General features: G+C 38.1%; 1 protein-coding gene and 1 long non-coding RNA gene across 5 annotated transcripts; one reads left to right on the forward strand and one right to left on the reverse strand.

Moving 5' to 3' along the window:
* Nucleotides 1-937: 937 nt before the first annotated feature.
* On the reverse strand, nucleotides 938-22,257 carry LOC102230443 (protein TASOR-like). 4 transcript variants are annotated; one of them, XM_023346214.1, is made up of 22 exons: nucleotides 21,167-22,257; nucleotides 20,752-20,900; nucleotides 20,415-20,510; nucleotides 20,244-20,316; nucleotides 18,862-18,953; nucleotides 18,642-18,779; nucleotides 18,402-18,532; nucleotides 18,294-18,310; nucleotides 17,600-17,699; nucleotides 17,412-17,506; nucleotides 17,200-17,306; nucleotides 16,837-16,909; nucleotides 16,667-16,738; nucleotides 12,319-14,448; nucleotides 11,219-11,522; nucleotides 10,658-11,120; nucleotides 6,215-9,418; nucleotides 4,659-4,781; nucleotides 4,422-4,575; nucleotides 4,223-4,328; nucleotides 2,614-2,795; nucleotides 938-1,935 (listed from the first exon to the last, which is right to left on the reverse strand). In XM_023346214.1, exons 1-22 carry the CDS (start codon nucleotides 21,198-21,200, stop codon nucleotides 1,838-1,840), a joined length of 7,941 nt encoding a protein of 2,646 aa, XP_023201982.1. In that variant the 5' UTR covers nucleotides 21,201-22,257; the 3' UTR covers nucleotides 938-1,837. The 4 variants fall into 4 exon arrangements, with proteins under 4 accessions (XP_023201982.1, XP_023201972.1, XP_023201984.1 ...); XM_023346204.1 differs by having other exon boundaries at nucleotides 11,219-11,948; nucleotides 21,167-22,252; XM_023346216.1 differs by lacking the exons at nucleotides 18,402-18,532; nucleotides 18,862-18,953; nucleotides 20,244-20,316; ... (1 more) ...; nucleotides 20,752-20,900; nucleotides 21,167-22,257 and having other exon boundaries at nucleotides 11,219-11,948; nucleotides 18,642-18,724.
* Nucleotides 19,998-24,450, forward strand: LOC111610964. The gene is made up of 3 exons (XR_002753836.1): nucleotides 19,998-20,079; nucleotides 22,213-22,262; nucleotides 22,452-24,450. It is a non-coding gene; the product is annotated as an uncharacterized LOC111610964 (long non-coding RNA).
* The last annotated feature ends 918 nt before the right edge of the window (nucleotides 24,451-25,368 follow it).

The following is a 25,368-nucleotide window of genomic DNA, read 5'->3' on the forward strand; positions in this document are numbered from 1 at the left end:
ACTGACAATATGGTAAATATTCAGTACCGCTTGAACCTTTTACGCAATTAGCCCGAATATAACCTCAAACTTAATGTATTCTAGTAGGATTTTATGTGATGAACCAACACGCAGTGCATGAGTGTAAAATTGAAGAAAAATGCAAGGCTTTTTCTATGAATGAAAATTAATGGTGTGGATTTGTGTTCATCCCTCCTGACTCAATACAACTTATGCTGCAATTTCTGTAGGTCTCTGCAATATGTATCTTCGAGCTTAGCACATCCAGGGACGACTTTCTTTGCCCATTCTCTTTGGCTAAACAGGTCACACCCAAAATGAATGACGACCATCTAGAACCGACACAGACCGTCTTTTGGACTTTGATCAGGCAGTTCTCAAAAGCAGATATGCTTTGATTAAACCACTGTAGCTCTGGTTGCAGGTTTAAGGTTTCAGTCTTGCTGGAAGGCAAGTCTCCTCTTCAATCTTGAGCCTTTGCAACTTCGACCGGTAAAGGTAAAATTCAGGACTGTACGGTTGTCAACGCCCTTAATCTTCATCGTCCCTGCTGACCCAACTTTTGGGTTATAAAGCTTCTTCAAAACATCACTCCTGACCTGTCCTGGGTCCAATGTTTTTTATGTGATGCTGTTTGTTCACCAATATTCTCTAAAATATCACTGATACCTTCAGAGAACAGCTGGAGTTAAAATGAAATTGCCCTCAAGGTGGACTATCCAAGTTTCAGAGTATAATGTGATGGATACAAACAGCACAATTTTTGAGATTTATATTTGTAAAAGAACATTTAACCATCTATCATTTTCCTTCTTCACTATTATGCTCTACTTAGTGATGGTCTATCACAAAAAGAACACTGTCATAATAACCTGGGGTATTTCAATGCTTCCTCAAGGCGCTGCACAAGTGTTGCATAAAGCACCAAATAGAGCAATTTGTTTCAGAAATAATTTTTAATCAAGCAAAGTGACACGAGTTGGAAATGAAAGCTCTTTCTCAAAATAGTCTTTACATTTTTATAAACTTATCCGGAGCTGAAAAACACATTTCCAGACTGTGCAGAAACCCCACATTATCTTTTGGTGTGGTGCCTTTCAAGTTTTCCGCAGGTGCAACAACTGGGTGTAAAGCCCAGATCCTGCACATAACTAAAACTGAATTTCAAATGAGTCGGCTTGACAAAATCTGGTCTCTTCAAGTTTCAGACAGATTTATATTTAGAAGAAAAATAGTTATCGAACATTAAGAAAATAGAAGTTATTCTCCTAGATACAAAAACAGGATTTTAAACTGGTTTAAACACTTAAAAAACCAACATACAAACTTTAGACATTAGTTCTTGTTCTAAATAAAGTCAGGAAATACTGTACAAGTGTAATCTTTAAATATGTATTGCTAATAAAAAAAAAAAGGACAAAACGTAGCTTTCTTGCTTTGTTGAAAATCTATACAGTCAGTATGTCGGAACAAATATGAACAACATAAAAATCATTTGTAAGTGGATTTACATTACAATGTACAATGTTGAATTAAATTACAATACAAACTGCGTTCAAACAGCACAGCTGCCAGCGTCTGCCAATCTATCCAATAACTGAATCATTACCGAGGCTATACAGAAACATGACCGGAACAGCCTGTTGAAAGATAAACTGATAATTGTCACTTACAAAAAAAAGAAACTCAACAGTTAAGTTAGTGAAAGATTAGCTACTCATGTAGTAGGCATTTTAAATATCCATGACTGGTGGCTTTTTAATTCACACATACAAAGAGCATTTGATTGTTTCATGTTTCAGAGAGTGAACCTGATCATCAGTTCAACCCTTTTCAGTCAAACTCTGAATATTTCTGTTGAAGACTTTGTCAGAAAAGTGTTCAACGTCATTGTCAAAATCCCGTTCCTCTCAAAGGCACGGTCTGTCGTTGCATCTGGAAAAAGAAGGAAACCATATTAGAGCTTTTGCAGAGAGTAGTAAGAGAACATGGCCTCAAGAAAAAAAGAAATCAATAATTTACTGGATTTTACGTAAAACTGACTGTGAATAGTTGCTTTAAGATGCCATTTTTAACGCAACCTTTCTTAATACCTCCTGCTTTCTTGGTACACTGAAGTGCCTGGTTCAGTAACAAGTTCAAGACCTTAAATCAGACTGTTTCAGGTCAGTTTGCAAGACCAAAATTATTTATATTCAGAGGTTTAATTTTTGGAGACGGCTCATGTCGTTTGACAGAACTAAAACTGTTGAGTTGATTTTAACAATCATCTTTATTTGGAGGAAAGCTCGGATGTCTGCAAACACCTTCCCAACTGTAATGTGGAGGAGTGACGACATGATGTTATGGGCGTTACAACTTCGGCAAAAATGGGTTTTCCAAATAAACTATGACAAAGCGTACTGCAAAACTGGTTTCAAAGTGGCTTAAGGACAACAAAGTCCAGATTTTTGAGCTACCATCACTTAGTAAGGATGTGTGGGTCTTATAACTTTGGTAATCCAATCTAATCTAAAACAGGGAAAGTTTAGTTTAGGTTGATGTCAAACTCAGGCTTCATTTAAATTACAAGACCTCTAAAACCAACAAAAAGCGTCAAACATAGTTTCTCACCAGTTACAAAAACAAGAAAACGAGACGATACATGTTGGACTTGCAGTCGGAGCAGACATGCCAGATAATCCGGTTGATCTCTAGTCATCTGGTCACACTCGTGGTAAGGCAAGACATCCAGTATATCAGCATCTTGGCACCAGTACATCAACAGCTTCTTCTCGTTTGCTTCTTCACTCAACCTGGATTAAATGTTCAGAAAGGGAAAACCTTTAACATAAGACTATCATCAAGACAATCCGTCCGACATTTAAATAAGTAACCGTTACAAAAAACAAAGTTGAATTGAGTCATATTGAAGTTTTAAAATCACATTCACAAATATTCACAATAAAACACAATTGGTACATGCCTGAGGACACATCATTCATGCAAAATTGGATAAGGTTGCAGTTTTAGCCTAAATTGATTAAACCTTTACATGTGAATTGTTTTATTTAGAGAAGGGAAAACCTTTGTGTTGTCTGATGTCTTATCAATACGCCTTAAGATTCTCTGTGAAGTGCAGGCCAGTTTAGTTTGCCAATCACCAGCAGATGACAAGGCGCCACAAACCATCACTGACTGTGGAAACGTCAGACTGGACCTGAAGCAACATGGATTCTCTCCACTCTTCCTTCAGACTCTGGGACCTTGAATTCCCAAATTAAAAGTAAACCATATTTTTATCTGAAAAGATGAAACTCTTTTTTTCTCCTTGGCCCAGGTTGTCTCTGGTTCAGGACTAAGCTCAACACGAGGAACCTTATTTTATTGGAAAACATCGAGCACTACCCATGAAGCAGAGCAATCATGTTTAAACTCCTCATGAGGTAGTGCTCTGAAATATAAATGAAACATTTAGAGAATTGTTGTCCAAAGCTACTAAAACAAAACCCTGTTCCTTTATCCTTTCAGTATTCCCATTTTAAAAACAAACAAAACTGCAGAGCTGCTGTGAGCCTCTTGTCAAAAATAACGTGCTCAGCAATATTTTGCCTTTACAAAATCACAAGGTTTGAGGTCAGATGAGGACAAACTGACAAAACAACGTAAACCACCAAAAAAGTGGCCTAAGTTTTAAGTTTCCTTGTGGTGCAAAAGGAAAATGGTGAACAACCAGCTACTTGAGCACTGACCTTTTGTGGCTTGCCCTACTTTTGGAGAATGTCGATGACTGCTGAACATTTGTCAAGTCAGCAGTCATCCCCAGGACTCTGTGTCCTGCTGACCTGGACTGAGAAACCATTTAAAGGCTCAGAAAACCTTAGCAGGTGTTTTGAGTTAACTAACTGTTCATGATGTGACACCATGAGTTTCCAAAATGTAATTTTTTCACAATATTCTAAAATTATGGAGACAGATAATCTATTAGCCGTAGTCATCAACTTACAAGATATAATAGATTAAATATTTCACTCTCTGTAATGAATCTAAATGACATACGGTTTTCACTTTATGAAAAGACACTGAACATTTTCAAGATATTACATTTTTTCGATATATGTCTGCACTTGAGGAAAACTTTCCTGTCAAAATAAATAAAATAAGCAAAAATCAATACTTGTATAACAAGTGTGACGTGCCAAGAGAAAAAAAAGTGACATTTTTTTAAAGAAATGAAACCAACCTTGCGTTTTCTTTCAGGCGACGGCTGTCTCTGTAGTGCAGCATCCATTTCCACTTCCCCATCTTGCTGAGCTCTTGCAAGATTTTGGAGATTTTTTTCATGTTGCCTGCAAATTCACACAAAGTTGATACAGTTAGGTAAACTAGGAGAAGGAGGTTCTTTAAGAACCACTGAAAAGGATTCAGTTAGGTAAACATACCAACGCTGAGGGGCTCCAGCACGGCTCTGTCAAACATTACAAAGCCAGCCCGGATGAACAGCTCTTGGTGGGTGAGATTGATGACATCATCTGGTTCATCGATTCCAGCAAACAGCACACCTGCACTCATCTTGAGCTTGAGCAAATGTGGAATCTGAAAAGTTGAGAGCAGCCATTAACTCCTGACCCTATGTCCTATAGCAGATGTTGATTTGTTTCGCCCACTTATTCCTTTACCTTACAAATGTGCTCTGCAATATCTTCGTTTCTGAGGATAATGAGTAGCGATGAAGAACCGTCCTCGCCAAGGAAGAATTCAGATGGCTGCACAGCAGTGTGGCCCTCCGTTTCCAGCTGAGCCTTTAAAACGGTAAGAAACAAATAAAAAAAAGACAACTTATAAATAAACCGTTGCCATCAGTGAATCTTTTATTGGTTTGGCATAAACATTAAAAGGAAACGTGTGCATTTTTAGGCCTGAATAGACATGAAAATATCTATATCCGATAACCAAGATCAACCAATACTGTACATATAAAATATATTTTCCCACCCTTTGCATATTTGTATAAGGTGAATGGATTAAGGTTTAAATGTGGCGGTCAAATTGACACCTTGTGGCCATTCTAGTGTTAAATTTCCTAGCTTGTTATGAAATTAAGATAGGAAAGTAGCTGATATGACAGGAAGAAGTGAACAGACAGAGAATGTTTTTTTTTTCTCTAATCATTCCCTTTACGGCTGATAAACACAGAAATGCCATCTACTCCTCTCGGTGGAAATAGAGCACCTTCATAGCCTACTCATGTTACAGTTCATTGTATTCTTCATTGTAGAAGAATACAATGTTCATAGTATTGTTCATCGTTTCTTTTGAACATTTCCATGTTCAAAAGAAAGACTGTTAGTTGATGATGTGACTGAAATTACGCACCAACATTACTATAGGGCAAAATTGAGCATGTGCGCCTAATATACAAGGTGTGTACGAAAGGTGACAAAACAGCTCCATGGCTATTTCATATCAAAAATGAATCTGCTGCCGTTTGATGGTCAGCCTTCGGTAGTTTCTATAATGCTGAGTGAAAACAAAATGTGCCAGAAGTTCAGGCCGTCATTTCTGGGGTTCTGCCAGAAATTGTGCACCAACAAAATGTGGCTTTGCTTTAACTGGTCTTATTTTATTTTGTCTTTTTTCTAATTTGGTTTCAAAAACCATAAATGAATGAATAAATAAACCCCCCATTATTATTCATTTTGGTGGAAGATAATTTAGTGAACGGGTTACTCACAACAGTCCCTTAAGTAAACAGGATTACTTCTGTAAAAAAAAAAAATGTCTTGGCACACCATCATGCTGAAGTACCCTCTACTATTCATATGTAGAAAGCATTCTTCAAATCAACAACTTTATGATTGATTAAACAAACATCCTGCACTCTCATATATCTTTGCAAGTGGAAAGAGCTGGTCCAGTGGTTCCTTGATCCGATAGAAAGCCAAATCACTGCTTTTCAATATGAGGCTTGACTGTCACCTGGAGTCTTATCTCCAGCACCATAGTGATTACTTAACCAGTGAAACAGAGATGTATTATTCTACTATGAATAGAAAACATCCTCTGGTTACCCCCTATCGAAAGAGGGACCACCACCCTGCCTATTAAGTCTCAAGAAGATACTTGGCAGCTGGCTGATTGAGAATATACACCATTTATATAAGGCAATACCTTTATTCCAAGACATTCCCACAACACAAAGTATTAAAACCAAGCTGCTTGAAATTCATTTTACCTTTGTTTCTTTGAAGAAGATGTCATCAGATGTCACCAATATGAAGAATCTGTACTTTGTTTTACAGGATTTCTTCACAACGGCATTCAGATTACTCCGGAAGGTCTCATCTAGCTCTTTCTTCATTTGATCACAGAAGTCAAAATGGTTACTTTTGTCAGTTCTCGGGTCGCTCTGATGACCTTTTCTGCTTTTAGATCTGGGTGGGACCTTTTTGGCAGAGCAAACATCATGCATCCTTGCATTGTAGAGTCTAGCACATTCTGCAGTCATTGCAGAAATCCCAGGTTGCTCCATTGGGTTGCTGTTTTCCTGAGACAGAGCATGGATCACCTTTCGTTCCTCTGTGAAAGCCGTCTGGACCTTACTGTTAGACATATCCACCTGTATCTTTTGTCTAACAAGAGGGGTGTCCAAAAACTCCATTGAATCCTCTTGCTCCTCAAGTCTGGAAAAGCTGATAGTCAGAGGACTGGTACAAGCCGCTGAACTGTTATGAGTATCCGGTTGAGAGAGGGGCTCCTTTTTACTCCTTTTCAAAAGATTTTTCATCTGTTCTGAAAAGATGAGGCACTCTTGCTCCATTGACGCCCGAGTGATGTCATTCTGAAGGCACCTTTGAGAGAGCTGCTCCAGAAAAGAGTAGGGCCTCTTCTGACCAGAATTAAAGACTGTGCACTTGAGTGAACTTTGAGGACCTGCAATGCGACCATCGTCACTTATAGCATCATATTTGTGACAAGTTAGTAACTTGTCTGAGCTGTCTCTCTGAGTAATATGTATGATTATATTCTCAGCTGTCCCATTTGCAGTATATTCCATAAACTTGGGGTCTTGATCCCCCAATTCAGGGAAACTTTCCTCAGATTTAGAGCATCGCACAGATGATGTAGGTGATGATGAACCTTGGTTGAGCTTTGACATGGTTCTTCTGTAGTTCTGATGAGGAGAATTTGATAGGGAATCTGTGTCTGTCTCCTCCTCTGTGTCAGATTCACTGGAGATTGTGTTTGCCAACCAACGGGTTTTGGAAGAAGGCTCACAGACGCTGTGATTACTATCAATTTCATCAGACTTTTCTTTAAAAAACTGCTTTGTCTCCTTCCAAATCATGGAATTTGGTGATAAGTATTTGACAGAATTGCCACTAGCTTCTTTACACTGGGAGGTAGGTTTAGGATCTATGTCTTTTGACTGCCAATGCGCCTGACTTTCCTCGCTTTTAGATGGCTTTACTGCCATGACTGGACGCTGAGAATATGGACGGCCTTCATTACTTAAATTAGTTTTTTCCTCCTCTTGTAAAACTTCCCCTGAGACAAAAGATTTGTGGGGAGGAAAATCTGGGTCTGCTAGTGTCTCCTGGTGGTTGGGAATCTCAGTGAATTCGTTTAAACTTCGCAAAACCCGTAGCGTTCTTATTTTGATATCAGGACAAAGGCCAACAGGGGGATTTGGATTAGTGTTAACTGTAGAAGTTTGGAGTTTTTTATCCAAAGGAAGATCATCTGTAGGTGTTGAGTTTTCAGTCACATTTTGGTCGTCTTCAAAATCAATGAGATCAACGGTGCTTCTGCTGGGGCTTGAACAGAAGTTTAAATCACAAGGTTTTTCGTCTATAGTAGGAGTTGGGGACCTGCTATCAAATTGTTCCCTAAACATTTCTGGTGTGTAAGTTTCATCAAGAAGTGATGATTTGCAAGGGGATAGTTCTCCCTCAGTGCTAATATTTGATGCGACTGACATTTGGTCAGGTAGCGCAGCTATAGGTTTAGTAGCGTCACTAATTAAGGGTATTGGCTCCTGATCTTGAACAACGTTTTCTACCCTGTCTTCAGGAGGTACAACATGTACCTCACCCACATCTTTGGGTGGGTGTGTTGGATTTAAAACCAAATTTAAACTTTTGCTCCCAGATTGCAAAAGTTTGATGAAACTACTTGTTTCATCACTTTTGCTCCCAGGTTGCAAAAGTTTGATGAAACTACTTGTTTCATCAGTTTTTGAATCAGTCTTGTCAGTAAGCTGTTCATCCACCTCACACACATTATTGCCTTCACATTTGGATGGGGACTCCTGTACTTCTAGTAGAGTTTGCTCAAGATTTTTCTCTTCACATTCAGAATTGGATTCCAAACTTTGGTCTGATGTTTCCATTTTGTTTGGGGATTCAACACTGTCCTTTTCCTGAGGAAAACATGGAGCTGTGGGAGAGTCATAGCTACTCTCACATGAGATGGGCAACACCACCTTCTGACAGTCTGTATTGTTTATATCAAAGTTTTCCTGTGATGCAGTGTCTTTAAGTTCAGGTGCAATTTCTGATGGAGTGCTAACAGTTTCAAAGGAGGGACTTTCATGTTTAGACACACTGGGATTTACACCCAGCGAAGAATCTTCCATGCTGGCTGACAATGACAGCTGTTCATCTACTTGACTATCCTCTGAAATGTAACCCTGCTGTGCACGACCTCCACACAGTTTGGGTAATGACTCATTTCTCAAGTCTCCATCAATGTCAGCATTAGAAATCCAGCTTTCGTTTTGATCACCATCTTTTTTCACACAAACATCCTCATTTTTAAAATCTTTCACCGCAGCTGTTGTACAACAGTCCATATTTCCTTCTCGATTGTCAGTCCTGTCTAGTGAGGCTGGACTTTCCTCACCTGGCAGCTTTTCATGTACATAATTTCCATTACAAACAATATCAGATTCTTTGTTCACAGACTCCTTGACTCCTGTTGAATATGTGTTCGTCATATCCGGAGAAGGACCTCTACTGCCATCCTGGCAGATTTCCTTCTCCTGTAGTCCCACGCCTGTATGAATCACATTGCATTCTTCTCCACTGTTTACCTCCTTGTCCATAACAGATGTGGGTGAGCATAATGCATCTTGCTGGGGTATGGTCCTTACTGTATCCTCTTCATTTTCAATGCCAACTTTCTTGAAGCTGATGTCTTCACTGCTTTCGTGAAGCACAGGTTCAGTTCCCAGTGCAGCTCCATCAGATTGAGGCTCAAGGGGTAAATTCCTCATCACCTCTGATTGACAAAATATCCAGTCACTCTTAGAAGAAGGAGCTTCATTGTGATCAAAATGTAATAGTTTGTCTTCAGTTTCAGCTGTTTTACTCTTGATGTTTTTATCATCTTTGACCTCACTGGAAATATCTCTGAAAAGCACCATCTCTTTGTTGAACTGTAAAAGAATGTGGGAAAGAAAGAAAAAAATTATATTTAAAAATTAGTACTGCCTCTGATTTAAAAATGCCAATGTTTTACAATATATTTAACAGATTACCAACAACACAGTTCATAAAAACACAATTACAACTAGATATAAATTGTGTTGAAATGTGTAAACACAGAAATTATTTTAGATAATTGTTGTACTGTGTATTGTACAGTTTGTTAATAAAGAAAATGTATGAGTTAATGTGAAAATGCCCTGTTAATTAATCCTAGGACTATCATGAGTTTCTCATAAGTGGTTCAAACATTATTGTTTCAACAGGAGTCAAGGAGTGTGTTGTTCCCGTTAGCATGTCTAAGTGGATCAAATAAATAGGTCATCACTTAAAATGGCTGTCATCCTGATTGATAGTTATAAAACAGTCACTGACACTAACAACATTGCACACCCTTTACACTTTCTTGTTAACTCGTGTCTGTTATTATCTCTCCTGACATGGTTGTTCAGAGAAATGACATTGGTCAATCAACTTCAATCCTGTTTTACTGATTGGGTCACCCCAAAACAGACAGTCTCTTAGGCAAGATTTGAAGATTGTGCCTTCACAAATGGCTATATTGGCCATTTATTTCATTTTTACTGGTATGTCACCAAACACCGTCCTAACATGTGAATGCCAACTACCCAAAGAATGAGTGTGTATTTTTGTTAAGTAGTCCCCAGATGCTTTTAATCATTCGTTTACGCTTATTGCAGAACAACAACTTGCAGTTGTCGGTTCTAGTTTAATGAGCCTCCGACATCTCCTGAAGCATTACACCCCTTCACATTCTTTTTAGGCAGGTCTTTCAAGTTTGTTCAGATTCAATGGCCGTTTGGCACGGACTTTCCATCTTTAGCTCAAGTTTCAATGGGATTCAAGTAAAAGCTTTGTGCAAGTCAGTAAATAATTAGTGTAGTCTTCTAAATGTGTTTTTTTTTTTTTTACCAGCAGTGATGTGTGTTTTGGACTATTCAGACCCAGGTTTGCTGCTCTGATAATAAGAATGTTTTCAAATTTATGTAAACCAATGATAGTCATCTTTAACTACAGCAATAAGTAGTTTTTTTCTTTAGGAGACTGTGCAAGTGTTTGCAACCCCAGGCAAACAGACTCAGAGTTGGCTATCTATTAGGTCTACATCAAAAAGGTAATCTCAATAATTTTTTAAAATAATAATAAGAAGAAGAAGACGAAAGCCAAACCTGAAATGCTTCTTTCTCCTGTAGGCCTGGTGCTGGATTTAGGGCACTCAATGCTTTTAAGGGCTTGTTGGACACAAGAGTCACTTTTTTGTTGAGCTGTTGCTCCACTGAAACCCATTTAACATCAAAGTTTTTCACTGACAAATCCAAAATTCCAGATTCTGGTTCCAAGACAGCATTGTCTTTTTTGCTGAGGTCCAGCAGTTTTGAAGCGTCTAGGTCTGGAGTCTCTGTTAGACCTGAAAGATCCACAGCTGAACAGATCTCAGGCTCACGCCTCGTTCGGTCTGATAACGTTCCACTGGCCACATCCACAGATCCACTCTCCTCTGAACATTGCTGCATCAAAGTTGGATCCACTTGAAAGAACCTGGATGTTGACCGGCTGTAAAACAAACCTATCCACATGTGGAAGATGAGTCGCACTTCTTCAGCAGTGTCTTGCATGGAGAAATCCCAAGGCCTATTGAAAATGTAACAAATATTATACATCACCAGGAAATGTTTAGCAAAACATGAAATTACCCTTCAGTAATTACCCAAGTATGAAACCAAACATACCCGTGCAAAGCTCGGATGATGACTTTGTCCTTTGCATCACTAGTAAACCTGCTGTCTAGATTGAAGTTGTAGTTTTCTTCCCATTTTCTTGTGACTTGAATGGATTTCTCCTTCATTACAAAGGTGCGAGAGTGTTTTAACTTTCGCCGGTGCTTCTGCAGGTTTTCTGGAGTCTTGGTGTGTTCACCTATGTCTCCCGTACTGACAGAAGGGTGTAGTGTTTTAGCTCCATCGCCATACATTGACTGGTGATGGTTCAGCAGTCTGGTCGAACCACTTAAAGGTGGTACCTGGAAGGTTGCACCTGACAAATCCAACAGTAGAGAAGATGGGGGCAGTGAGTATGCATGATCTTTAGATATCAAAGAAACCAAATTATTTTCTGCCACAAGGGAGCATTTTGAAGGGGATTCGAGAGACTGAAGGGCTCTAGCAGCAGGATTTCTAAGTAGAGTGTGGAGAACTGACTCTTGATCAGCACTGGAAAGACTTTTTGAAAGGTCACATTTCTTCACACTGTCCTTAGGCGTTCTTTCAAGTGTCTGATTTGGTTGTGGAGGGACTTTGTCATTACTGAGTGCCAAGTCAGCAAGTAAGTTCAATGCATCTGTAGATGTGCAAGTACTTTTCATTTTTTCTTTAACAGTCTTCCTGACAGTTTTATCACTAGTACAGTCATTGTATTTTTTTTCAGTTGTAAAACAAGCTGGAGTTTGAAAATGCAACCACCCTGTGAAGACAAAACAGAAGAGAAAAAGAGAAAATGCATGAAGGTAAAAAGTAGCACATTGAAAGCACATGAAATACACCTTTGTTTTACAATAAGAAATTTGTCACCAACAGATATTGTCATTGCTTAACAAGGCAGGTGTAAGCTTTATTTAATCGTAGCATGCTTTGACACAACAAGCAAAAATGCTGCATTAGCAAAGAAAAACTACATTTTAAAGTGCACAAAGACAGTAAAGAGTAGCAACAGCATGCTTAGGATAGTTACAGAGTTGACAGAGCCAATGAAAGAGCAAGCTGGTATCAATGTCAGACATTTGCATCACAGCCCAAGAGTATCTAGATCTAAATAATTGAAAGACATGACTTACATTTCTTTTTAACGTTTTCAGCAGAGATGCCCTGATGCCTTTTCAGAGTCTTAATTCTACTTCTCCTTGGGAAAATTGATAGAGGCCTTAGACTTATTTGTGGCTGTTTGTCCAAGGGGGTATGTTCCTCTTTCTGTGTTGAATCGTTCCTCAGCAGAGCATCCACCTTCTTGGTTTTTTGAACATTTTCTAGATTCTGTTTAGGAGTCAAGCCTAAGCAATATGCAAAAAGGGGGTCAACCGATGCCATTTTTGAAACATTGACACTTTGAGGAGTTGCATTATTACCCCTGGGTGTCTCAGTGTCAGAGTTCACTTTGCTTCTCTTAAAACAAAAGTCACTTTCTTGGTCAACATCTTCCCTCTTTTGTGGCTTGGTGGGGAGGTCTAATTTTCTTTTTCGTCTTGAAAGAACCGACTTTAGTTTGCTAAGAAGGAGTTTCCCTTTTGGTGAAAGCTCGACTGGAGAAAAGATTTCAAGCTGTTTGGTTTCAGTAGTTTTTGCTAAATTATTTGTGTCATTTGTTGGAGAAACAGAACAAAAGTTAGGAGTCAATGGTACTCGCCCACTATAATCAACGGGCGGTGTCAAAATGTCTTCATGATCAAGCTGACGGTTTTCATCATCAACAGTGCTTGTGGATGTGGCTTCAGCAACTGCTGTCTCTGAAGCTGAGCCAAGTTGCTTATCCATTGTGACTGGGTCAGGAAGAGTTACAGGAACATCGTGCGAGACCTTTTCAGGGCACTCATCTTTTTTTGTACACAGCATAGACTTAACCTGATCAGAAAAATCTACAGAGCCAAAAGGAAGCAAAATCCTCCCACATTCACTCAAGACGGGCTTCAGGTCCCAGCGCTCCATTTTCTTTCTTAGAGGCAAGACCTCTAAGAAACTATCCCCTTGGAAACTCACCAGTCCTACATCTGGTTTCATCTCTTCAGTTTTGTCTGAATCAACAGCAGATCTAAGTTTGTAACTTTTTGATGACAGTGTACCAAATCTGCACTTCCGTCTGTTAAGTTTTTTCCACTTCGGTTTTAATGAACTTCTCATCTGAGGAAAATGTAATTCCTCACTGTGCTCCTGTGTCTCGCGGTTTAAATGTTCAACCTTAACTGAGGAGACAGCAGTCTTTAAACTATGAGTCTTGACAGAAGAGCTAGAAACCTTCTTTTTCACCACAGAATATATTCTTCGTCGTTTCTTTCTCTTTGTACTCTTTTGGTGATTGGTGACCTTAGGGAAATCCAAACACCTTTTTGCTTTGTCAGACAGATCAATGACAGAGTTTACTTCTGCTGTTCGTAACTTAGCCATGGTTGAAAGACCAGAAAAATTAAAGTCAGTATGCTTGGACGTAGATACTTCATCTGGAACTTTTCGCTTTGCTGAGGTTATGCTGACAATGAACTCTGCAGGAAGATCCTCTGATGTTGGAGGAGTTAGTGGGTCTTGAGCTCCTGGATCATCAGCTTTGTTAGATTGATCAGTGAGGTGAGCGCATGTTGGATCATCTTTGGTAACAATGTCACTCTGCACATTGTCTCGCACAATATTCTGAGACATGGGTATTGCAGCAATTTGAAATTCAGGACTTGGAAAATCAATATCCATAGAAACCCCAATATTACAAAGCGATTGCTCATCCGGTGACTGGTCTTCTGCTTCCATGCAAACTGGGCTACTTTGCGCTTCCTCTGGCGATGACAGACAGATGTAGACATCATCATCAAGCTCCTGTCTTCGCTCCTCTTGTCCTGATGCCAATATCTCTGAAACCTTAGCTATTGGAAGTTGGAAGGAGTCTGGTTTGCTCATGTATGACTTAAAGGTTTCCCAAGTTCTGTTATTCCACTCAGGAGACAAATAGAGATGTCTGTGCGCTTCAGCCACATCATATTGATCTGGAAACATCCCTAGCTCCCTTGAAGGTCTTGAAGGACTTGAAGAAAATCCTGGATTTATTAAAGTGGCATAACTTTGCATGTGTTCAGTCAAAACTTCACAAAGTTCATCCTCTGGATCCATGGACGTTTTCTCAGCTTCGCCCTCGGCGTAACTTAGCACTGGTAGAATATGTAGAATTTCAGATGACAGGGGACAGTTTTTCTCTCGAAATTTTGTGTCTGTGACAAATAAAAAAAACAACACATTTTTGTGTTTAGTTTTGTAAAGTTTTATGACAGAAAAACAATTGTAATTAGCCGAGTAGTTTGGAGAGCCTGAGACAAAAGTCTTTGCCTATTCCTCTTTATTGAAAAGTTCAAGCTAGGCCATACAATAACTAAATGATTTTGGACCTGAAGTCTGGCCTAAAATTCTCTGCATCCTCTTGACATGTTTCTTTATTGGATACCCCTGTATTTAGCTCTACATTTCCCTGCTAAGGAAAAGCCTGATACCCACAGCTGCCACCACAACGCTCAATGGAGGGGTAGTGTGTTGAGGATAATATACAGTATTAGTTTCCAGCTACACAGCACTTCACATTATGTTACAATTGTCTAATTTTGGCTCACTGGATGAGCACGCTGTTCTTTATGTCCCCGTAGCTTGTGGCAAACTGTAAATTTTAATTGTTATGGTTTATCTGGAACATTGAATTTCTTTTTGCCAATCTACCATAGAGGCCAGAATTGTTAAGTGGTCCTATCAACAGTTTCACCTCCCACCTGAATACTCATACAGCTTCTATAGCATAGGTGTCAAACTCTGGCCCGCGGGTCAAATTTGGCCCACAGTGTAATTATATTTGGCCCGCGAGGCAATTTGAAATTAATATTAGAGCCGGCCCGCCGGTATTATACGGTGGCGACACTGTGACGCCGCATTCACTGCTTATACTACAAATCCCATAATGCTCTGCTGTTTTTTGGTGCGTCAATCAGGACAGAGGCAGACACGCCTCCTCCTCTGTGTCAGTAGCACTTATGATAGCGGACATGGATGTATTAGGAAGGTGGTGATCCGTCTTCTTGCGCACTCCTTCGGTTGAAAGCCCCGGCGCGCCCCGCATCCCCGCATCTCTCCCCCAAACCACACTGCGACCTCAAACTACAGCCGTCACTGTGTTACCCTACCAAAAAATGGCGAAAACAAAGACAGAAAATAGAACTTTTCTGGACAGGTGGGAGACAGAATATCTGTTTACATATGTATGTGAGCAACTTTTCTTCTCAGTGAAGATGACGAAAACGTCTCACAGGAGACGTCTGACTGACGAACACCTTTGTTCGATAATGAAGGTTTCCTCAGCTCAAACTCTGAGCCCCGACACTGATGAACTGGCATCCAAGAAAAGATGCCAGATATCTGACTTGGCTGCATCAGAGTAGATCAGTGTGTCGCAAAATGAGCAATAAGTTTTCTATGCACCTTTTCTTGTTACTCCAAGGCCTGAATGGTTTATTCATAGTTTATTTAATGATTTATTCATAGTTGTTATGTTATTTTATTTTCAAATTTATTAGCCTGTGTACAAAGCTAATTTTGACATTTGCCTCAGAAAGGAGGCATTCAATTTTTATTTAAATTTTATTTAATATGCCATTTATATGTTTTATTATTATTTTTAGCAACTCAATTTTGCACGCCTGCACTTTTAAGTTATATAAGCCTTGCTTGTTCAATATTTATTGTTAAATCAAAACTTGTTTGGGTCCATATTAAAAGATTCATTTGTTCAACCTTGGCCCGCGGCTTTGTTCAATTTAAAATTTTGGCCCACTGTGTATTTGAGTTTGACACACCTGTTCTATAGAGTAACCATGACCCTCTTAGCAGCTTTCTAACTCACAATTTTCTTGCATTATGAGTAACTATAGGTTGATAGTAATTTCTTAGTAGGCTTGCATTTTCAGATGATGGATTCAACAGTGCTCAATGAGATCATAAAGCATTAATATGCTTTAACATCCCAATGCTTTGTTGAAGTAACACATCAAAGTTTGATTTGTTACTTCAAACTTTGATTTGAAGCAATAACTCAAAGTTTGTTTCTTCAAGTCAAAGTAACAAAACTTTGATTTGAACCTCTCCACAACTTTATTCCTGGCCTGAGTTTAAATAACTCACATGTTGACTATTCACCAATTTATTGGAGCAATTAGTAGCACTGGATTTAATTTAGCGTAGGAATAAGCGTAGGATAATGAACTGAATAATGCATGCCAGGCATTTTAGATTTTTTTATTTGTAAGACAAACGCTTTGAAAACCTTAGGTGGTTCAATCTACTTTGCATTTGCAATGGAAATCCAGATAAAACTAAAGTTGCATATTAAGTCACACAAGTAACAGGTATACCATAAATGTCAAAATGTAAAAAAAAAAACGCATTAATCACCTCTCCTTACAAACCGTGAGTCAGGAAACACAAAGAGGCCTTTCATGACCTCTGCCGAAGCAGACTCCGCATCTGGAAGAGCAAAAATGTGCAAAATGATGCGTCTGTCTCATAGACAGAATTGGAGGTGCAACTGACAACCTGTATACAGTCTCATTTTCATAGCTTACCATCATATCTGAGGAAGTGCGATGAGTGCATTAAGATAAGAAATCCTCCATCAATCAGAGGAATGATGAGAGCCTGTGCAAATGCAAGCAATGTTTTTTTTTACGTTAGAGATAAAAATAAACTTAACCTCAAAAGCAATCTGGTGCTGCATGCAAAATGAAACATTGCATGAATTCCCATTGCATGTTATTATGATGATTCTTTACACAGATATTAAAAAGTAAAACAATCCAATAATAATTTTGCAGCTTTGGTGCACAAACTTAGTGCTGGAATTTGGATTTGATCTACATCACTTTAAATTAATAACAGATTTTGTTAGTCATTTTATGTAAAACAGTAACTAGGCTCTACAGACTCACAAAATCTTTCTCCTTGATCTCTGAGAGCAGCAGAGCAAATGAGCTGGCTTCGTTTGCTTCAGAGGATACAAACTCACACAAGTCGCAGTACGAGCCGTCCAAAAAGACTGAAAGAGACCAGAAAACAGAAACATCGACATGTGTGGCTGAATTAACTCATCCAAAAGTCCTGGATTGAATGTGTAAAAAAAAATGCTTGAACTTTTTTTTACCTTCCTCTGTATAGCTCGTTTCAAAAACAGTTCTTGGCAACAGGCTTCTCAGAACTGACATGTGAATGGCTTGGTTAACCTTGATCACCGACGGTCTTTAACAGAAAGGGAGAAACAAATATTAGGATATATTTTACAAATTAAAGAAGAAACTACAGATGAGATGTTAAAATGCAGATTTAACTTACAGTTGTACAGGAATAAAGGCCACAGCAGTGGATCTGAGGTCAATATGGTAAATCTGGTTCTGTATCTGAAGCTGACCCCTCCATGGTAAGTAGTGATGAACTGAAAAAAAATACAAATAATCTATGATCACAAGTTACAACAATATCTGTGAAGAGTTGGTACGTTTATTTATAGCAATTTCAGTATGTGCAAGGAGTAAAAAAGAAAAGAAAAATCACTTTTTAAAAGAATGTTATGACTATTATTTCCTGCAACAGGTTTTAATGGTTGAGAAGATTTTTAAAGACAAACCTTTGAGCAACTGTGGTTTGGTGTGCTGTGATTTACAGCTTCAGAGCTTCGCTTTCAGGCCCACTGGGTGGTGAAATAAGATGTGCCAACTACTGCACTACCCAGAGAAGCCTTTTCATTTAGTGACTGTGTGTTTTGGTATTGTGATTTGAGACTGAACTGAATGTACCGTACTCTGTTGAGTGGTTCTACATTCGGAAGCCACATATATGTAGAAATAAAAGAAACTTGTGGAGTTTAAAGGAGATAGAGTATTTGTAAATAAATTAATTTGTTTCTCAGTCAATATTTCTTCCTTTATGGTGTTAGAAGTACTTGCAAATGTACACAAACCACTAAAGGCAATTACAGGAAATGAGTATGTTTAAAAAAAGTTTTTGCTACTGTTCAAATTGTACTCACCCTGTTTTTGCACCTCACTAAAAAGAGAAATTGGGACATAATTAAAATGATTTTAAAACTAATATTAAATATATGTAACTAAAACAAACACGCTGTATTCAATAATACCTTTTCCCTAGTGTAACGGGTGATGCTTTTGTATCCATATATGAAAATGACACAATGGCAAATGGACATGCAGCGCTGGGAGACTGAGATGTTTCACTGCTTCCATCATGTAGCAGCTCATAAATGTAAAACTGAAAGAGACAAAATCAATTCTAGGTGCCTGGTGTTTGGAGCAAACTACAGTAACGTATTTGACACGGCTGTGACAACAGGAGCACTTCTAAAGACTGAAATCTTTACCTGAGTTCTCTCAAAAGCAAGAAAGGAGCTGGTTTTGGAAGACACAGAAGGCAACTGGTCCGACACATGACAGTCACAGCCCACAGTGGGCTCTGTGAAATTCTGTGTGTAGTTCTCTGCGACCTTTTTAACTTTACCCTTTACGAAGACAACAAAACAACAATTAATAATCAGCGGTAATTCTTCCAAACGGATGTTCCATCGTTTTGTTTTTCAGTACCTTTGTCAGCCTGATGATGGCAATGTATCCAGATTTCCCATGATACCAACGGTTTATATCCAAACAATCAGAGTACATCGATATGTAAACACCTTTAACAGAAAAAAAAAAACATTCACTTAAATACATGTTTTTAGAATAAAGTAAAAACAGCAACATTTACTATTTGAAGGCCTCATAGGAATGCTTTAACGTTCGATGTGAAACAGGTTCCCAGAAACCTGACACACCCCGAGAAGAACAACCACACCCTGCAGAAAGGCCGTGTCATCGTGAGAGACACGCCTTATGCAGGAGAAGAAATGTGAATGATCTCATTGAGTTCACAAGTGGCCATAATCCCGACATTTATCTTCATGCCTCTGCTGCTGAAACATGCAGAAAAACAATAGAAATACAGAAGGGAAATAACTTTGCCCCAAATCAACAAAGCTATCATTTGTTGCTGTTGTTTTTATGGGTTTTTTTTGCTATAACAAATGCAATAAAAAGGGTCATTTCTCTGTATACTGAAAAATATTATTTGGTATATGAAAAATATAAATAGTAAATGGGTAAAAGTCACTGAAAGTTTTGTAGGCTGCAAAAAAAGAGAAAGTCGCAAATCTGGTTTTAGTGGGAAACATGAGCAGTCAAAGACCTGTCAGGTGGGTTCTTTTTCATTATGCTTTGTCAGCAGTTTATAGAAACATAGTCCTGAAAATAAAAGCTGGTTTGAATGAGAGAGAAATGGACAATCTGCTGCAACTACCTTCGCAGTCTATATCACACAAGAACTGGATCAAAAATCCTTTTAATAACCAGCAAAGTGAAGTTCACAGCACAACTATATAGAGTTACATCTGAAACAATAAAGCTTTTATTCCATTGGCCTTTTATTCCTCAGTTCACTAAAAAGGATTTCTAAGAAACAAATCATCAAAACAGATAACACTTCAACTATATATTTATGCAGAAAAATCTGAGAAAAGTGATCAAGACTGCTACAGTGATGCTACTTCTGAAGTAAATACAGTTCAGAGTGGTGTGTACATATGCTGTGATTTAGAGTTTCACTTTCAATTTAGGATTTTTTTTCCCACTTTCAGTTATATACATTGATGAAGCTCTGAATCTTGCTTTCACTTTCAAAGGGACTACTGCACTGCGGGACAAACAACAGTGTCTTTCGACTGGGAAGACGGATGAAGACTTCCTTTTAAAAAATCATTTTTAACGGTAAGTTCCTCTGAAATATATATACATATACTTATATCTTAAATACTGCAGTTCTAGTCTTATACTGCAGTTCTAGTCTTATACTGCAGTTCTAGTCTTATTCGCCTGGTTGCATCAGACTTCAGGGTGTGTGCATGTCGTACATAAGAAAATGAGAGGTTTACCTTTTGCTGGATCTCCCAAAGTTGTACATGTGCTGTTTCCAGAGATTACACCAGTTTGTCCAAGTGCATTAGCCTTTAAAAATATTAAAACAGTTTTTAAAAAAAAAGACCCTCAGCAACGTTTAATTAAACATATATTCTCTGAGCTGTGGAGGTCACGGCGAAATGTACCTTGCTACCGTCGTCAAACAACAAAAAGCCGTATGTTTCCTTGAGATCATCTTCTGAGTACCCTGCGTTTGTTTTACCTGCTCGAAATGCGTTGTACTAAAGTGAAGAAGACAATCAGAAATCAATTTGAAAGCTGACACAGTCGAAAGAACGTTCTACTTCGACATAGACAATATTAAAGTCGCACTTTAATGTCATTATATTTTTCAGAAAAACAGTGGAAAGGTTATTTAAATTAGCTAATATACAATATTCATATTGTAAAAATGAACTTCTTTTAGGTTGTGATTAGTGTTGAACAGAGGCTGTGTGGTGAGGAGGAAAAGACTGAGCTGACCTTGTTCTCCAGATCAGGATTCTTGACTAACACAGCAGACTTGTATCTGAAAAACTGCTGCGACTCTTCGTACAAGTAAGCACTTTGAAGTGGAGCCAATATATTGCTCTGAAAGGCGTCCGACGATTCCGACACAGGTATTAAAAAACCTGGTGTGTAAACAGAAAATATGGCCATGAGCGGAACATATACAAAGAGCTGGAAAATTACAGAAAACTGCAGTCAGTGAGCAGGGGAAGAAAAAAAAAAAAAGGTATTTCACAATCCTGGGACATTCTGACCTGAGAACCAACACCTAGCATTTAGGTGTCTATTTCTTTTAATATGCTTCAAAGTGGTTACAATATTACAAAATGGATATTTCCAATTAATACCCATTAAAAGAAAAGTCCTAAAAAACACTGAAGCTCGTCACCTTCACTTGAGGCTCCTCCATTTCGACTTTCCATTGCTTATGAAATCTGTCCTTCTCCCTTTGCTTGTCGTTTTAACCAGTTGTCCCCGTTTCTGAACATCACAAACGACCGATAAAATCCCATTAATCCCGAAATGTCCGACGCTCTCAGAGTCCCTCGCGCTGTCGCTTCACTTCCAACTGGCATGTTCACGCGACAACCAGGAAGTTACAAAATACCCCCTCGGTCCAAACACGAAGGAGCAGAAATGTCCACATTAAATTCACTTCTTCCGCTTTCCAAATGACACAGTCGCTTAGCTACGCTACTACATGTGTCTCCCCGCGAGGTTCCTGGCGTGGGCAACCAACATATGGGCTCTACGCGACGAAAAAGAAACAGAAACCTATTGAGCTTAAAGCGTCCATCTTGAAAGTGTAGACCAAACTGCTGCTGCTGCTGCTGGAGCTATGGCGTGGCGAAGCTAGTTTGCGCCTGCGGTTCATGTCTCGTATGTCTTTTTTTTTCCTGCATTGCCTTTAGGAAAAATATATAAGACATAACCTCTCTGGCGATGTGAAGCGTGAGCTTTTTCGAAAACGTATGAGGACAGGGATCGGTTTAATGTGGCTTATTGTAACTATTCTTAGTAGAATGAGGAAGTTAATTAGGCTATCTGTTCTATAACAGTTTGGGTATTTTCCTTATTCATACTTTCAAAATATAGAATCTTCAAGTAAGCAACCGGCTCAACTTCGGCAGTGCATCCTATTGGAAATGATAAAAAAACAATAATACCGTTGAAACTGGTTGGTATGGCAGTATATCAGCCATTATGATCTCAGTTACCAAGAGGAAGTGATATTTACAGTAAAAAAACAACAACTGGAATCTAAGCTTTAGTTTATTTATACCTGCTTAGAGCAGTAGATTATAACCAGCATATAATCTAAGACAGTTTCCTGTTCGTTTAACTAAATTCTTTATAAATGCTGAAGAGTATAACAGAACTGAGACAAACAAAATGATAAGGTGGGCCCTCCTTTAAAATGGCATTTTCCTTCAGGAGCAGTTTCGAATCAGATTAAGCCAACTTGAAACTGAAAGTAGCTGAAGGTAAGAATTTGATCAAATATCTGTTGACAATGCATTCTGTTGACGTTTGATTTTAGCTATCAGAAAAAAAAACATTAACCTCCACTCTGGATAGAAAGAAAACATCTTTTTTTTTAAAAAAAAACAAAGACAATTTTCACTGTATGTAAAGGAGCATGTAACCGTGGTTGTTTTTGTCTTCTCTTACAGGCTTGAATTGCTGAAGAGCACAATGAAACCATAACATTACCAACACCAATGTGACAGAGCTAACAGTAGCTTTTGGGATCAAAAGAACCAAAGAAAAGAGGATGAGAAAAATGGACCAGTTTTGTGAAAAATTAAGAAGCAATTAAAACTTGACCGATGTCAGTTGTTTTACAAGAAAGATGATGAAACAAAATGAGTCCAAGTCTGTCTGTACATATAACACTGACAATAATATTTCCAGATTCAAAAGCGCCCAGTTTTGGCTAAAAAGTAATTGAATGCAGGACAAAAATACATCTGCTGTTTTTAATCAAAGCATTTAAGAAGATTGACACACCTTAAGACATCCTAAATAAATACGAGTGTAGATGCATAGTTTTTGTAATTGTAACATTATAAAAAATAACGATCATACATTATTGAAAAATGTATTAAAGTTTAGGACATTTATGTTGCCGTTGCAGCCTTGTTTTATCTCACTGATTAACTTGTCTTTATCTGTGCACTTGAACTCAGTGAGTCGTTTGATTCTCACAAATTCTATTTTACAGTCTGTTTTTTTTTGTTTGTTTGTTTTGCATTAGATTTGTTTTTTCACCGTTTGTCTGACTGGAAATTCTCCATCTGGACATGCAAGTTCTTGCCTGACTCTGCCTCATTAACATGCATGGTTTACTTCTGGGTCCAACATTACCTTTGTTCATTGGCTGGCATACTGTGGTGATTATTTTTTTATTTGGCAGTTTCCTTCCACCACTACTACTACTTGGATTACATCCAGTTGTATTTGTCTTTTAATCGTGCATTGGTGTCCTCGTGCCTAAATTACTGTAAAACTCTTTTCACCAGTGTGACTCAAGATAAATCATAAATTTCACACCTCCTGGTTATTCAGTATTCATCACTAAGACTTTTCACAAAACCCAAAGTAACATTACACCTGCTCTTTACACTGGTTACCAGGAAACTTTAAAATATGTTTTAGAGTATTCACACTCATGGACTAAGGTCCAAATGGCAAAGAAATTGATTATCTACATCAACTTTTAACAAAACATGTTCCATCTTGTATTGATCCCAAAGTCAGAATTTGTTGGTTGTAGCTTAAAAGCTGCAGGAGTATTTTATAAGATGCTTTAGGGACCAAAGTTTCGAAAACCTGAACACCAATTCTGAGCTGGACTTGTTTTTAGCCCTTTATCTCAAGAAGATATTCAGCATTCTTATACTCAACCCTAAACCACTACTACAGTAACATTACCCTTGGTCTCACCACTTCCCTGTCACATATCCTTATTCCTTCTTTGAATTTTGTTCACAAATTGTAAGAAAGCCACACCAACTTCCTGTGCCACAACAGAACACACTCGCCTCTTTTCGACCAATGAGACGGTTTTAAGGAAGGAAGTGACATTAGATAACCTGTGGACTCAGACAGTTCAAATTCGGATATCCTTACTGACATTTAGTTTTGGATACTGGTGGACGTGAATTGGGGTTTTGGATTGAATTTTCTCAGAAAGAAGATGTTTTATATTAGATATCATATGAAAGGATATTTGCAAACGATTACAGTTAAACCAAAAATATCTTGCTATCAACATTCAAAGTGTTCATAACCTCTACCTAAAATTGAATCTCAATATATAAAAGTATATTTTACTTTCACAATAAAAGTAAAATATACTTTTATATTTAACTTTTGCTATTTTTACCATTGCAACAACACATCATCAGTAGGGTAAAACTAACCTGTCTCACGACGGTCTAAACCCAGCTCACGTTCCCTATCAGTGGGTGAACAATCCAACGCTTGGTGAATTCTGCTTCATGATGATAGGAAGAGTTGACGTCGAAGGATCAAAAAGCGACGTCGGTATGAATGCTTGGCCGCCACAAGCCAGTTATCCCTGCGGAAACCTTTCTGACACCTCCTGCTTAAAACCCCAAAAGTCAGAAGGATCGTGAGGCCCCGCTTTCACGGCCTGTATTCATACTGGAAGTCAAGATCAAGTGAGCGTTTGAGCTTCTGCTCCAGCAGTAAAATATACTTTTACTTAATGTAAAGTAAGTAAAAACAAATATCTTTTTGGTTTTTACAAACAAAAAATATGTTGGTCAACATTTTTACAAACAAATGTGTAAATGTGTTTGTTTACAAATATGTTTTTTTTTTTTTTTACGTAGCATATTATGTTACGTAAACGACATAACATAATATGCTACGTAAAAACATAAGATATGTAAAAAGAAATATATTTTGGTTCAATTATAATTTCTCAAAGCTAATATGAAATTTTCCTTCCCCACCAATCAGGGAGCATGAATTATTCAAAAGTGTCTACTGTCAAGTGAAATGTTCAGCCTTCCGGTAGCTTTTTATCTAAACTCAAGTTCATTTTAGCAAATTTAATAAAATTACAATGAGGACTTTGTCATGTTGTACATTTTTCCATGCCATGCCAGATGATTTGCTTAAATGGCTCCTTTTAGTCAAACCTCAGCATCCTATCTAAGTCTTTGTGGCTTCCACTACCATCAACAACTCAACCATGAATACGGCTGAGTGGAAATTAACCTTACATAAAGATTGAAAAAGTTCTTATTCATGTCAGACTGATTTAAGTAAAAATATGTTCTATTAATCAGAAAATGATTTAAAACTTAATTTAATTTATTTACTAATCATCCCAGTGAAACACATTATGTAGGTGAATTATGACTGAAGCCTTTGTTTATTTAAGATTATTTTCCAGTTACAGCTAATGAGAAGACGTCATTTGAGATTAGAATATTACAAGACAATAAAAACACTTTTAATACACAAATGTGGGCTTGATGAAAAGTGTGTTTTATATCTTGTTCTTCTCAAAAAGTACTTTTTAATCTGAGAAACCAGCCTCATCGGAAATCATTC

Source organism: Xiphophorus maculatus, chromosome 2, assembly GCF_002775205.1.
Source record: "Xiphophorus maculatus strain JP 163 A chromosome 2, X_maculatus-5.0-male, whole genome shotgun sequence".
NCBI classification, from domain to species: Eukaryota; Metazoa; Chordata; class Actinopteri; order Cyprinodontiformes; family Poeciliidae; genus Xiphophorus; species Xiphophorus maculatus.

Bases quoted from the DNA above. Each gene is read 5' to 3' on its own strand.
- LOC102230443 (XM_023346204.1), bottom strand. From the start codon at position 21,200: ATGGAAAGTCGAAATGGAGGAGCCTCAAGTGAAG. The intron at 20,901-21,166 runs GTGACGAGCTTC...TTTACACACCAG, and splicing joins TGGAGGAGCCTCAAGTGAAG to GTTTTTTAATACCTGTGTCG. The intron at 9,419-10,657 runs GTTTGGCTTTCG...ATTCTTTTACAG, and splicing joins AGGAGAAAGAAGCATTTCAG to TTCAACAAAGAGATGGTGCT.